Source organism: Tenrec ecaudatus, chromosome 10 (assembly GCF_050624435.1).
Source record: "Tenrec ecaudatus isolate mTenEca1 chromosome 10, mTenEca1.hap1, whole genome shotgun sequence".
NCBI lineage: Eukaryota > Metazoa > Chordata > Mammalia > Afrosoricida > Tenrecidae > Tenrec > Tenrec ecaudatus.
This window is the reverse complement of record NC_134539.1, coordinates 7345785-7360925: the sequence shown is the minus strand read 5'-3', so window position 1 is coordinate 7360925 and position 15141 is coordinate 7345785. Positions and strand designations below refer to the sequence as shown.

The following is a 15141-nucleotide window of genomic DNA, read 5'->3' as shown; positions in this document are numbered from 1 at the left end:
GGGAGGCCAGGCTCATGTTGTGTGAGAGATGGGAGCAGTTGGTGCGCGGAAGAGAAGACAGAAAGGGTGCCAAGGAATGGACAGCTGTCTGTAAACCGTTTAGGGCTCACCACGAGGGAGCCGAGAACTAGGGGACCACACCCTGAAACCACTGCCATCGAGTTGATTGCAAACTCGATATCTTCCCAAAGGCAGGCCACCCCACCCTTCTCTCATGGAGCGGCTGGTGGGTTTGGATCGAGTAAGTTTGCAGCTAGCAGCCCGGTGCTTTAGCGACTGTGCCATGAAGGCTCCTTTTGACAGGTGGGATAGGCTGTTAGAAATCAGAGTTTAGATCCACTTCAGTAGCCTGTGGCAAGTACGGGTGCTGTGGGAAGGCTAACTCAGGAAGCTGTGGACTGCCCACAGCTGAAGTATCTAGTGCACCGGATCCCAGCATGTTACGGAATGCCGCATTCTACAGAGCAAGAGACAGACTCCTGTTTCTCTCCTCGCAGCTAACGAGTTCTGGAGTCTCATGCCCATGGCTCGCCATCAACGGTTTCCTGTTCACGTTCATCCCACATTGATCCCTTGCAAGAGCTTCCCAGCTGCATGCCCTCCCAAACTGTGTCCTTTAGGGTCTTGGAAAAGCTCACGCCCAATAACTCCCAGTTTAAAACACTGCTCTGACCACATATGCACCTAACGTCACCACAGCCCCATCTCGGGGCCCTGCCACGCTCAGAATTTTCCATTCTCTTCAGGGGTCAAGCGCTCGTTCTGCCTGTGGGTCCTTGGTCCACTGCTTCCTTGCCCGCCACTGTGGCCAGGCCTCTTCGTGTGCAGCCACCTCCCACCAGAGACTGGGTATTTATTTGCTGCACAAAAACAGCTGGAAACACTAAGAAAGAAACAGAGCTCGGGCAGCTCCACTCGGACTGGTACCTGCTGCGGCATTTTCAAGGTGATGCCATTCTCTGTGCTCACGGATGTCAGCGTGACAGACACTACCAAGAAGGGATGAGGGATGTAGCGAGACATGGAGACCTCCTGGAGCACTTGAATACTGGTGGTGGTGGTGGGGCTGCAGAGACAAAAGAGAGTCACACACTTTAAGGCCTGTGCTCACACAGCTCCTTCCCCTCCCCACCGTGAGTGGCAGCCAGCCTCACAGGCATCGCAGGGAAGGACGACCTGGCGTCGCCAACTCCTGGCCTCTCTTCCTCAACCCCTTCAAGCAACAGGCCACTGGGTTGTGGGATCAGAGGAAGGTGTATCAGAGAAGGGGGAGAAACCACAGCTCGAGAAGCTCTAATAAAAGTATTTAAGAGGGAAAACTAGTTGGTTGAGAAAGGACAGGGGTGTCTAACAGAAGCTGGAGACTTGGTGACTTTTATCTTTCCTGTGCCACTCCAGCAACTAGGCAGTTCTTGGCAGTTAAAATCACAAAGAATGCAATATGAAACTTCAGTGCTGTGATCTAAATGCTGTGAAGAACTCGGCCACCTGCCACCTCTTAGCCATTCTCGGAAGAGGAGTGAGAGAGAGAGAGAGAGGCCTGAGAGCAGGGCATCACTTGGGCAGGTCCCCGGGGGTCTGAGCATGGGGACAGTGAGCACTGTTTTCAAGTTGGTGGGGAGGAAAAAAAAATTACTATCTAATGGTTGACCTCAACTCTAACTAGTTTTCCCCCCAAAAAATAAACCCAGGAAGCCTGGTAGAAGAAGTTACTTGACGCTATTTTATTTTTTCAGATAGAAAACAACACATTATTATTGTCACTGGTTAACTCTCCTGCCTTTCAACTCCAGTGACAAAGGAGATCATACCAGGAGAATAACAGAGACTGAGACCAGGAAACCAGAGAGGAAACTTGGCAAACAGGCCAACAGAAGCTCATCATCGGCCATCCTCACCCATCGGCTCGTCTTTCAATACTGTAGAGGCATATAGAACAGTCTGCTCGGAACACTATCACCATGTCCCGGAAGACACTCAGCAGCAAGGTTTCTGCTGGGGCTTTGGTGACATGTGCAAACGCATTGTCCAGATTCGATGTCCGCAGGTACACACGCAGCTGAAGAGAATAAAACACAGGAGACAGTAAGAACGGGCGGCTCCCAGGGTGCTTCCCACGGAAGATATGCTGGTTTTCATCTAAGGACTCTTGTCAAGAGGAAGGACAGGGCCAAGCTGAGCGGGAGGATGGCAGTGAAGCTTCCATTTGGGCAGGCTAGCCCATCCTACCAATGACCAAGAGACGGAACAATCACAACTGTGACTGCCCCATGATTGATGATTCCTTTCAGATCTAAGACCAGCAGTTCCTCCAACTTCAAACTTTCAGACCAGTTCACGATCAATCAGGTCAGCCACCCTTATTACATAACTTCTCTACTGTGACGGTTTGTTTCTTAATTTCTAATTCATAGAGAGATTGTCCAACAGCTGAAATGTTTAGATGAAGTATTTTAGAAGTCCTGATTATCACTTTAGAAAATTTAACCCACAAGAGTAACCCGAAATGCAAATCTTGTTATCACACATCAAGCCCTCAATTCAAAATTTACATTTTGTTGTTTAATTTTCAATAGATGAATTTTAATTAAAAACTAAACAATGCCTAATATCTTTCTAATGTGAAAATCTGTTATTTCTGAGAAAGTTACTTTCCTTTTACCTCTTCTTGACGGTCACTTATGTTGTAGCATGCAAGGACAATGGACTCATTCCACCAGGCTAGGCCTCCTGTCACAATCATATTTTGTTCCTTAAAAGAAGAACAAAAAAGCACCTTCTTTATGCTATCAGAAATGACAAGAAAGTGATACATTTATAAAGTATTCAATGACAGACAATGAGAGCTCTAATTATTTCTGTTTTACTGTTCTCTGCTCAACTAAGTATTATTCTGAGACCTTTATGAAAAGCAGCTCAGGCCCTATTTTTAAAAATAACCAATTCTAGAAAACAGAAAATACATCATTTGACACAGCTGCATACTGTATCTGTATATCTTTATTATCTCCACATCTGACAGACAAAAAGACAAACCCCCAAGCCCCGAAACCCATGGCCAGGGGGTCAACTCTAACACAGACTAACCCCAAGGGACACGGCAAGCCTGCTCCCTAAGGCTTCCCAGGCTATCAATCCTGACGGGAGCAGACGCGCTCAAGTTTCTCCCACAGGGCAGCTGGTGGGGTTGCACCCTTAACCTTGAGGTTAGCACCCCAGTAGTCAAACTTTGGCTTTCTCTTTACCAGCGGGGTGAACCTGGATCCCAGGTTCTCTTTTATAAAATCATCGCAGTACAGCGCTCCCTGGTGGTTAGAAAGATTAGTGAGACAACCTATGGCAACGTGCCTGGTAAAGAGCAAACACCAACTACATTTCTTTATTCCCAAGTCTTCCTTACTACACCCAGCTGCACTATACTACTCAGATACGAAGGGGCTTCATCTTGCTCTCTCCAACACAAGCAAGGAATCGTCTCAAAGCTGTGTGGAATTTACTCTGACCACCTTTGACGGCACTCCACCTGGAACGGGGAGAGCACACTCCAAGCAGGAAGAAAACGCACTCACAATTTCAATCCCAGGACCTTGATCAAATGTCAGCAACATTAACAGAATCAACTCTTGGATAGAACTCGCTGTCACTTTTTAATTTTTTTAAACCAGTCAATAGTGGCTTACTACGTAGCTACACTTCATGTTATAGCTCTCTTTAATTTTTAATATCAAAAGAGACCCACCTGGGTAATGTTTCCAAAGAGTTTCCACTTTTTCGTGAGTAAAGAGTAGTGTGCAAAGCCAAACTTGCCAACCACTGCAATGTTCTGCCCCAGCTTATCGATTGCTGAAAACTGTTTAAAAAAGGAAACAAATGACCTCATCTTTGCAAACTTATGTACAACAAAGCTCAAAACCTCATAATTACCAGTAGCTTATAGGTGACAAAATTATAGATGCCAACACTGGCTAATCACCTGACTAGTTAAGCTTTACTCTTACCAGTACACCTGGCTAAAGGATTCAAACCCTGAAAGGCCTCTTGTTGCACATGCTAACTAACCAATGTAAGGTTAACGGAACAAAACACAACTCACCCGTATAGGCCAATTGCTCTCTAGGTAGGTGCTTGAGATCTAAAGAAAACAACACACCAGGCTGGTCAGACTTTTGAAATCCATTTACATGGAAGGCACTGAAAGCATGAACGGAGTACAAGTGTTCTTTTCCTAAACGATGTTTTAAAGGGTCCCTAGGGATCTAACATTTGTAGGCCAGTTCATAGCTTGTGTCTTTGGAAGTTTCTAGATCTCCGTCCACCCTCCTTCCCCATGCTGCTTTGGTTGGTTTATTTTACACACTGACCATTCAATACATAGACCAACAAGGACGCTTCAGAAAAGCACCCACAGGACAGTCCATTGTTGGAGCTGGCGGCACACTGTGGGTTTGCTGAGCTGGGCTGCTCTAAAACAGCCTATCAAGTGGAAATTTTTATGACTGCTATATTTTCCTGATTAAAAAAGCATTATGTGCTCACAAAAAATGTTAACACCATAAACATGCACGAAGAACCACATGGACAATTCTCCCTCTTTATGACTGTTCCAGGGCAATCCCTGGCTAGCTTCGCCACATACACTGGAGAGTGTGCCAGGCTACTATTTTCCTACTTCTTTAAGAGAACTCCTCATCTCTGACATTAGTAATGTAACTAGCACATCTCTTGTCCCACACAATCTCACATCTCTGTCCTTGGTGTCTTTCTAACGAGAAGCTCAAATGTGAAGACTTCCCTAGTGGGACAGCCAGGTAGATGAAGGAAGTTTCAGCTTTACTGGCCTACGAGGGTGCATAGTTTGTGCCCGTGTATGTCGAGAACAGTGTGAGAAGCAACTGAACAAAGCAAGAGCCGGCCTTTTGTTCCTGAAGAAGAGAAGCTTCAATTTACTCCAAGTTCTTGCATTTTACTCAAAGAAAATGGTAACATATTTAAGAAAAGAAAGCCTAATTAAAAAATGCCAAGGATAATCATTCCAAAAATGTTCTGTGGGTAATGTGGAAACAAAATAAAACAACCTTGATAGAATTTGTCCATTAAACTACCTGTTACACTTCATTTCTTAGCTCTTAAGTCAATTTCAAAGGCAAAGTAGAGGAAAAGCTTTTGGTCCACGAGGAGCTGATATGCTGGGGGCGTTTGTAGATGTCACCTTGCAGAAATGGAGCTATCACAGGATCCTTGACTCCACTGCGTGCCCTCTGGCATGAGTTAACAGACAGGATGGACCGTTTAAGCCCTGATGGGTGAAGTTAGTGCGGAAATAGCTTGAGGGAACGATTTGGAAGGCAAAGTGAAAGTTGAAAACCACTTTCTAGGAGGAGGTAAGTGGAATTCTCTTAAGAAGCAGAAGAAAGGAAGCGTGCTCACTTGAAGTAAGCAGTGCCTGAGTAGGCCTGGACCAGTTACCCACCAGGGCGCCAACCAGGCCCAGCTGTCCCTCCCCCAGCTGTCAGCAGTCGGAACCATCGAGTGGCTGTGGGCTTGGTTCTCGTCAGGGCAAGCAGTGCAGAGCTGCAGCACACCATCATACACGGGGGTGGGTCTCACAAAGGGCAAGTGGCTTCCCTCCACACCCAAGGTGGAAGTTTAAAATGAAGCCATGGCCCCAGCAGTTTCTGAGGTGCACTGGGATCGGCCCTAGGAGGGACAAAAAGGTCTTTCCCAGGAGCTCATGCTGATGAGGCACGTGGACTTGGAGCTCCACCTCCAACAACAAGTGAGGGGAGAAGTGAAGAAAGACGCAGCTCCTGGGTGGTGAAGAAATCCACCCACCAGGTCACGTCCACCTATCCAGGGCACACTGTGTGTTTCCCATGGGCTGCCTGGCGGGGCATGGCATCTGAACCTGTCTTCCTGAGTGATGGCTTCGCCGCTTTCTTTAAGACCGTGAACTGACCATGATTTTTAAAAAATCACTCTGCTAGAGCCCTGTGTCCTGCCCACACTAGCTTTGTTTTTACTAACAATTTGATGAGCACTTCGTCAATAACTCAGTCACATCAAGAAGTGCTGTACCATTATCGCCACAATCCATTACTGGCTTTGTCTTCAGCTGCTAGGCTACGGGCGCCACCCTGCCCGTGGAGGAGCTGAGCCGAGCATACCTGGCCTGTTTGATGCACTTTGGAAGGTGCTTGAGAGCAAATCAGCTACAATTAAAAAGGTTTTTGAAAACTCTCCTTACTGTGCGCTGTCTCAAGACTGTGATCTTCTGGGAGTAGGCTGCCCACAGGGACCTCTGGCTGGGTTTGAACTGCCAAACTTTTGGTTCAGAGTTGAGTACTTCACCAAAGGAGACTCAACATGCTGATTTCAAAGTCTCACACATGCTGCTTGACACTCAGTCTCTCCACCTTTGGAGAAGCTCAGGTATAGGGGACCACTAACGCCAGGCCCTCGGCGGGGGTGACACCACAGGCACCTTCTCAGCAGAAGGCCGAGCATCAAAGCTACGTAGCTCCAGTCTCAGATGACACAGAGCCACAGGACCAGAGGGGTTTTGTTTTTAATTTCACATTACGGGGCTCCATCTGTCAAGAAACCACTTTCTGCTTTATACAATTGATGTATGTATATGTATGGACTGTGATAAGAGTTGTATGAGCCCCTAATAAATTGTTTAAAAAAATTTACATTAGATTCATGTCTTTTAAAAGAAAACTTAAATTATGCTATTGAATAAAGTATATAATTGTGTCAACTACAAAAAAAAAAAAAGAAACCACTTTCGAAATTGAAAAGAAGCCTGTAGCTGGAAAAACAACAACAAAAAAAGGTGGGCAAGCCACTTTCTCCAGTGCCAGATCCTGACCTGCTTCTGCCTGGTACATGCTCGCTTGTGTTTGGGAATAGAATCTTCTAGAGAGGAAACCAGAGAGAGAGCAGAGACCCTGCTAACCAGCCCTTCCCCCTCCCCCCAGGACAGTGAGACAGGACTGCCCTGCAGGGGAACTGAAAGCAGCCACCCAGGTCTCTTTAGGGACTTGCTCACTGAGCAAGGTTCAATGCCTGGAGATAAAGCAGTAGCTTTATCACAGCTCCCCAGTGCGACACTCAACTAGGAGTTGCAGTGCCAGTCCTGGTGACACTGCGAGGTAAGCAGTGGAGTGCTTAGTGCAAGGTTGGCGGCTCAAACTCATCAGTCGCTGCATGGGGCAAAGACGAGGCTATTTGCTCTCTCAGCCTTGGAAACCCCATAGGGTTGCTGGGAGCTGGAACCTACTCCATGGCTGCAGGTAGTACCAGGAAGCCAAGTAGAAGAAACTCCAACACAGAGAGGGGCAAACCCTCGGTCTCAGCTCAGTGTGGCAGTGATTCCACGCGACATTTGAAGCTCAGTTTCACAACAGATTAGGCTGCTACTTTAATCTATGTGGTCGTGAGGGCAATGCTGTCACTACGCAGCTATGTGTGACCTTGGACGGGCAGGCCACCGAACAACCTGGGGCCTCGGTTTTCTCGTGTAGAGAATCTAGTTTGAGGAGATGAGGTCTAAGTCCTTCCAGCTCCACAAGTTTTTGGAGTCCACTTAATAAAGGTCTCGGAGTACAACCGGGGCATTATTTTTAATAGTGTTCTGAAAAATGGAAAAAAGAAGAAAACAAATGGTTTGTAAAGCCAGAGTTAACCTAACTCCACTTCCCAAACAACTTTAGCTCCCTAAAGAGAAGGCTGACAGGGGGCTTGGGCTAGGTCCTACTTGTTCCACACTCCTAAAACCAGCCTTCCATGTGCCTTACTGGGGTGCTTCATGGATCACCACGAAGCACTGAATTTCTGAGCTGGAGGGAAATGCGCTTTTTGTTGAGTTGCAGACCTACCTTCTTGGATCCTCTGCTCTACTTGACTCTCGGGCAACACAGACCTGGCTAGGCAGAACTGGCATTGACGCTAGGTCAGTGGAGAATGAATAGTTCAAAGTATGGGGAAATGAAAATAGCAGAGAAATGGCTATAGGAGAGAAGGGAGCAGTGGAAAATTTTAGTCAAGGAAGTAGCGGATGCAGTTTTATTTATTAACTGTTACTAATTATAACATGGCCTGTACAATATTTGAGTTTTATGAATTTATTAACGTAAGTTAAACACATTCTCTTTCAGTGTATACATGTCAGTATAGGAAATAGTTCTTCCTTCCATTACACCTCCCCTCAGAGTCAATGGACAATCCAACGGTGTTGAACCCTCCTGACGAGGTGAGTGGACTGAGCAGAAGCGAGGGAAAGAAGAGAGGAAACAAAGTGATATGGACACAAACCCAGGAGGAAGCTCTCACGGACCAAGGGTACTGAGGTGTCAAAGGGAGAGAAGCATGACACTGGGACCGTTGAACAACGAAATACAAGCTTCTTTCAGAAAAATGAGTTTATTCACTTCCCCATAGTAATTTTCTTCAGAACTGATTTCTAGTTGATCAAAGTACTCAAAGGCACTGTTTATTTGAGAAGTTACAGTATTCAAATGAGCAAATACTTTGGAACAAGATAAAGTAATAAATACAATTGTTAGCATAAAATGCAAGAATGATCAAGCCAGCAGTTCAGGTCTAAAGCTGGGACGGTAACCTAGCTGGGCCCACTGGGACGGCCAGGCCAGTTACACAGGGTTCTACTTGACATGGCCTTTTGTCCACCCAGGCAAACCGCAGAGCAATGTTTATACAACATAGAGGCTGAGGGACTACACAAAGGTTTGCTTAGTGAGGACAATACCCCATGCACACTAACAGTGGGGACACTCTTTCCAGTCAGAGTAAAGGTCGTGCAGACAGAGAAGAAGTGCAAGGAGCAGGACACGGGAAAGCAGAGAAGACACCACAGCACAGAGGTGAGAGAGAGTCTCAGTTTTCTGATACAACAGCTGAAACGTTTCAGAATCTGCTGGGGGGGGAGGGGGGCGGGGGGGGGGGTGTAAATAGCTCATCTACAGCGAAATCAACAGGGATCAGTCACTGAAGACTTACCTGTACAACGTGCCAGTGCCGATGTCCAAGCAAAGTGCTTAAACCCTGAGACTCTAAACCTCCCTCGGCAAATGGGCTCTTCTCCTGCTGGTGTGCGTGCTCAGGGTGGATGGAGGAGCCCCGGGGACTCTGGCCCTGGGAGGCCTCCCCGCAGTTCAAGTACAAGCGGTCTTCCCCCTGTAGCAGCACCTGCTCTTGGTTGCTCTGGATGAGACCCAGGAGGAAACGAGGGCAAAGAAAGAAAGCAAGTCAACATGACACACCTGGAGGGGAGTCTCGCACGGGGAGCAAGGAACATGTCCACTTGGACTACAGGAAAGCGGGGGCAGGTCAAAGAGCACTGCTACAGGATCATACGAACCTTTATTACACAAAAATACTCCATTTAGGTCTATACACTTCTGAAGACAGGGTTTCCATCTCTTTGACACAGCATGTCCCAAAGTGGGTGATGGTGCCTCCTGGGAGCGCTAGAATGAGTCAGGAGCTGCTGAAATGGACATCTACACTTTATCCAGGATAACGGGCTACAGGAAAGTTTCAATTGCTTGGGGGGGGGGCACTGAGGATTTTTTTTCCCCTGAGAAGAGGGGGGGCAGTAGGCCAAATAAGTTTGGGAAGCTGTGCTCCGACTTTTTCCCTAAGGATTCTGAGCTCTCCAATTGACACCACAGGGTTACAGCTCTGACAGCCTCGAGACGCAAACTCTCTGCAGGACAGCAAGAAGTCTGAAGGGCCAAGATGAGAACCAGAGGGTGGACAGAGCCAGCTTTCCCACGGAACTTCTTCCAGCACCACCGTGAGCAGGTGACTGTCGTGAGGGGAAACCAAGTCCTCTTTGCTGGCTTTCTCTCCCCGATGCAAGTCTCCATTTTCTTCACATTTCTCCATAGCCCTGTGCTCGTCCTGTGGCCCTTGAGAAAAATCTATCAAGATTACTCCTTTAGAATTCCCCCCAAATAGTGGGCACAACCTTCTGAGCTGACCTTCCCGCCTTAAGTTTAACTGGCTCCCAGCAGATCCCAGCGGAGGCCACTGTTCCGATTGGACCCTGTTTTCTGAAGGTACCCTCAGAGACGAAGACCAGGGTCTTACTGTTTGCAGTCAGCCACTGAGCAATTCCTGGAGCCTCGTTTTCTGTTCATGCCAGTAGGACAGCTTGGACCGATTCCTGCAGTTGACCAGACAGTTGGAACGGTTGATGTGGACAAAGTCTTTTGGGTGCCGTGATTCTGTGCATTTCTTCCATTTTCTTTTGATGTTTCCTGAATCATTCAATATTTTGCTCACAGAATCTTCATTATGGCAATATGGAGCTGTTTGTTTTTTTCTCCTTGAGTTCTTTCCATTTGACAAATGTCGAGTGTGTCATTAATTTCAGGTCTTTGCATATTTCTTTATCATATTTTATGTGGCGTTCCCGAGGCATCTTTTGAATTTTTCTGTTCAGCATTTTCCGTCATCATGTTTCCGTTTGCTTTGGCTACCTACATGGAACAGCAAGGCTCCATCTCTTCTGATAGCCACTTTGGTCTTTTCCTGTTTGTTTTTAAAGGACCTTTGCTCTATTCATTTATAATGATCTTGATGCCATCCCACCACTCCTCTGGTCTCTGGTCACTGCTGTTGTTAGTGTTCGATGTGTCAAGTCTGTTCTCAAGCTAGTCTCTACATTCAGGTCGGACACACGCAAGGTTGGGGACTTGCTGTACACTTCATCACAACACACATGCCGGCTCAACACCAAGCATGATATGCCCATTTTGTTGAGTAGCCTCAACAGAGCTGTCAGGAAAAGTCTGAAATTCTAACGACAAAAGCCATTAGAAAACAACAGAAGACAGCAGCAAAACCAATTGTACTCCACTTACCATACACGGGTTGACGGTGAGCACACTCTTGAGAAACTGGAAGAGCAAAATGCCAGGCTGTCGAGCTACGTTCCTGAGGTCAGGCTCGGTTTCAGAGTTCTGAGAACCGAAGCCACCGATCACCCACAGGTGATAACCTTCAGCACCCCAGCTCTGAGGGGAAGGGAGGGAGAAGAGGAAAACAGAGTGACGCAATGAAACGTTTGTTATCCTTTCCTAGCTTCAAACATTCAAATTCTGAGAACAACACAGAAACACCAGAAGCAGCACTCAGGAGGGCTCCCAAAGGCCCTGGCGACTGGGCACACTGGAGGCCGACTAGTCACGTCTGTCCCTGCTGCCTCTGAGGCAGCCAGTCACTGCTTTCTGCAGAGAAGAGCGGACACAAAGCACGCCATTCTTAAGTTTAAGGTCCTGAGAGTCAAGGATCTCAGTCCTCAGAAAAGCCTGCTGCTCTAACTTCACTAAGAATTAGCTGACTGCCTCTCACAAGCAAAGATGTTCACACAGAGAAGCCGGTAACCTGCCTGTGCCGGACAACAACACCTATGACAGACACAGTTGTGCACTGAGCCAAGGCCACTGGGAAGGAAGGCTGGCTTCCACTGTGCTGTTACCGAACTAAGTTGTTCTCAGGACATTAAGCACCTTTGTTCAATTGTAATGGTTCAAATACCTTGTTCAAGGTCTAGTTAATTTTAATGTTCTGTGACTAGAATCCATGAGAGTGTTTTCAAGACAAGTTATTTCTAACACGGAAGCCAAGATAATAGCAATGGGAGTCTGTTAACGGCTGCAAACTTCCTAAAGGCTACGAGAGGGACTCAGTTCTCCTGTGGCAATGCTGCACCGGCTAAGCAAAATGCTTAAATGCTGCAATTTGTGACGGAAACCACCACGAACACGTGAGGCTGCTGATTGTGGTTATGGTAGCCATTCAGGATTAGCCTCAGGCAGTTATGTAAATTCTATTTGGTGGAAAACCCCTTTTACAATGAGAACCATCAGGAGGGGCAGTGGGGGCGGGAAGCACGCAGGAGGTGGCTGTAACTGCCAGAAATCCACGTTCAGAAACTGCCCCTTCTCGGTGGCAGATGGAAAAGTAGGGGTGAGCTTCATAGGCACGCTCTCCAGCATGATCCCGAGGGGTTCCTTTAAGAAACTGTTACTTTCTGGAAGGACAGAGGCCACCTCATTGTTTTCTACAGAAACTCTGGAAAACAGGTGGTAAGTTAAAATTTAGAATAGCGACTGTTAAGTCTCTCAGGCATACACCACCCTCAGAGAGCAGAGAGCATGTGTGCTGAGAGGAGAACCGCCAGACCAGAGAGGCAGTGCGGCTGGGTCAGTGTGAGGCCCGCACACGGAAGGGCAGTGTGCTTTGAAAACAGAAAGCCTCCATTGGAACTGCCATCCCTTTCACCAAGGTGACGGTGGTCTGCTAGACACATCGAAGCCAAACCAAAATCAAAGACAGTCTATAGGGCAGCCCCCGTTTCTTAAGACGGCCCTTCACAGAAGGGTCACCAGGAAGGCATGAGTCAACCAGGGTGCAGTAAAGCACTGATGAAACGCACAATATTTACAGTGTTTCCTTGAGGCTTCCTCACCCCCCACTATCATGCCCCCAGCCCTGCCTTTCACTGCGGGTGAGACCAGAGCATGTGCACAGGCGCAGATAAAAGAGAAGAGATAAGACCCATGGAACGTAGGAGCAGGAATGAGCAGCGACACCAGAAGGTAGGGGAGATGGGGAGGGGAGGATTAGGGAACCGATCGCACTGATTGACACATAGCCACCCCCACCAGGGGGGGGAGAAAGTGGTCGGTTTAAGATATGAAAATAAGAGTTTATCGCTTATCAAGGGGTCACGAGGAGGGTGGGTAGGACGAGGAGGTTCTGATCCCAAGGGCTCTCTAAGAGAGGAACTGTCTAGAAAGCAATGATGGCGACACATGTACAAACATGCGTGATACAATTGACGGAGGGATTGTTACAAGAACTGTAAGAGCCCCCAATAAAATGAGCTTTTAATTAAAAAAAAAACTATTAGAGCAAGCTCTGCATAAGAATCTGCCTCTCATTTTAAAGAAACTGGAGTAACTGCGACTTCCAACATGAGGAAAAGGGAAGAGCAAGGTCCTCAGTTATTTACAAAAACAGAACTGCTTACCATAGAGCTGATCTGAAGGGGCTCTTTCTTGGTTCCATCAGACCTATAACTGAAAGAGAACAGGGACAATTTAAGAGTCTCTGATGCCACATGTCAAAGACAAAGAGAAGGTAAAAACCCCAAAATCGGAGCCCCGAGGCGGCTCTGAATCGGAGTAAGTCCGTAGGCCAGAGCAGAACTGCCCCGTAGTCCCCACAGTGGGCCTCACATCTTTCTCCCACAGAGTGGCAGGTGGCTTCCAATGGCTGTCGGGCATTGCACCACTGTGTCACCAGGGTGGCCTTTAATTACATATAACGCACATGAGTATTTGGCTTTAATTTTTAAAAATCTAATTGATGGCGCTCCTTCAAAACAGAAGTACATAATAATGCAGGGACTACCAGATGCCTGGCCACACCTCAGGTACAGAACTGAGCCACCTGCGAGGGCCTCCATGACTTCTGGACCAGGGCCTGTGGTCTGGGAAGCTGTGTTTATTCCAGCAGGACTGCAGTTCCGGATAATACAGAAAGTGGGCCGAGACACCAACATATCAACGAGACCTTGTAAAGTTCCACCTGCAAACAGTTCTGTGTGGACAGGCTACCTTCTTCCTCACTGAGTGACCAGCACCTGGAGACCAACGTGTGTCACAGAGACAGCAGGGCTCCCATAGATACACATTATTCAATTAACCGCCAGCGTTAAGTAGATGGACATTTGGAAAATCAATACATCCTGCACTTTACGAATTATTTTGGGATAACTGTCGAATGAAGTGAATAGGGGAGCTCTACTCCACAAAACATGGGTGTGCCTTTACTGACTGGGGTTCACCATGCTCCTTTATCTCGGATTGCTGGCAGTTCACTCACGCGAAATCCCCTCCAAGTGTACAGACGAGCTGGGCTCCAAACACACTCCATAAGGAGAGGCCTCCGTAGTCCCAGGTCACGGTGACAACACTGCTGTCAGGCGACCATCTGATCAGTTTAACAGCTCCAGTTTTGTTCCAAATGTCTGTTAAGGAATCAAAAAAGGGATTCAAATTAAATGACTGCTTTTTCAGTCTACAACCTCGTTTCTAACAGAAAGGCATGACTTCATCCAGGCCTGGGAGAAGTATGGCCAAAAAGCCCCTTACAGGCGAAGATGGCGTCTCACGTACTTTGGACACGTGGTCAGGAGAGACCAGTCCCTGGAGAAGGGCATCATTGCTTGGTGAAGTGGAGGGGCAGAGAACAAGAGGAAGGCCCTCAATGAGATGAACTGATGCAGTGGCTACAACATCGAGGAGGGAGAGGGCAACATGACAGGATAAAAAGCATGTCACAGGAGCCTCCCTACTGACTCAGAAATCCTTAGCCACCTGGAATGCCATTTAAGTAAGATGTCACCCATGCATCTTAAAATCTGCATTCACAGCATTTTAAATATTAAAGGGAGGGGTTGCTCACCAGGATATTGTTTTGCAGTCAGCTCTAGCTTGTGAGAGAGCAGCATGGCGCCCGTGGTGTTATCGATGGTGTAAACCTGCACAGAACCACTGTGGGGACAAACAGAATTTAAGAAAACAAATTGGCGGTGTGTGTGTATAAAGGCATACAAAATATAAACGCATTACAAGGCAACATAGTATTTGGCCAGTAAAAGTTTACAGGGGACAGAACAGAACCCCTTTGTAAAAAATCTGCGGCCATCTCAGCCATTTGAGCAAATGCCTCTCTCACGTTTCAGCCCCCGTGCTGTGCCGGGTCGGGTGATTGACTGACCAACAGCAGACAGCAGAGAGTCTCAAAGGTGGCAGCTTTCTTCCTGGACCCTCTCTCTCTTGGGCCACTAGCTCTGGGTGAAGCCAGGCCCATGGCTGAGCTTGGAGGTGGGTTCCTGAGTCTCAGTCAAGCCCTGAGGTGAAGGCAACCTTGCTGGAGCGCTCAACTCACCGGAGACCTGGGGCCAGAACGCCCCCACCCCAGCCCTGCCCCCAGCTAAACAATTACTGACTCTCAGAAACCAAAATCATAAATGTATTGCTTCACAACTTACTTCAACCCCTCACGTGCGTGTGCATGTAGGAGAGGCGATGTGGAGGT

At 47.5% G+C, this 15141-nt stretch overlaps 1 protein-coding gene across 2 annotated transcripts in view; it reads right to left on the bottom strand.

Annotated features, from left to right (window-relative positions):
• The window catches only part of RIC1 (RIC1 partner of RAB6A GEF complex), an 82474-nt gene that overhangs the window by 8241 nt on the left and 59092 nt on the right, over positions 1–15141 (bottom strand). For both annotated transcript variants that reach the window (XM_075559893.1, XM_075559894.1), the window contains exons 8-17: positions 14506–14594; positions 13924–14068; positions 13067–13115; positions 10893–11045; positions 9022–9225; positions 4094–4132; positions 3740–3850; positions 2663–2752; positions 1899–2059; positions 928–1066 (exon numbers count right to left, since the gene is read on the bottom strand). In XM_075559893.1, the coding sequence (XP_075416008.1) occupies positions 928–1066; positions 1899–2059; positions 2663–2752; positions 3740–3850; positions 4094–4132; positions 9022–9225; positions 10893–11045; positions 13067–13115; positions 13924–14068; positions 14506–14594 (1180 nt within the window). The remainder of the gene's footprint in view (positions 1–927; positions 1067–1898; positions 2060–2662; positions 2753–3739; positions 3851–4093; positions 4133–9021; positions 9226–10892; positions 11046–13066; positions 13116–13923; positions 14069–14505; positions 14595–15141) is intronic.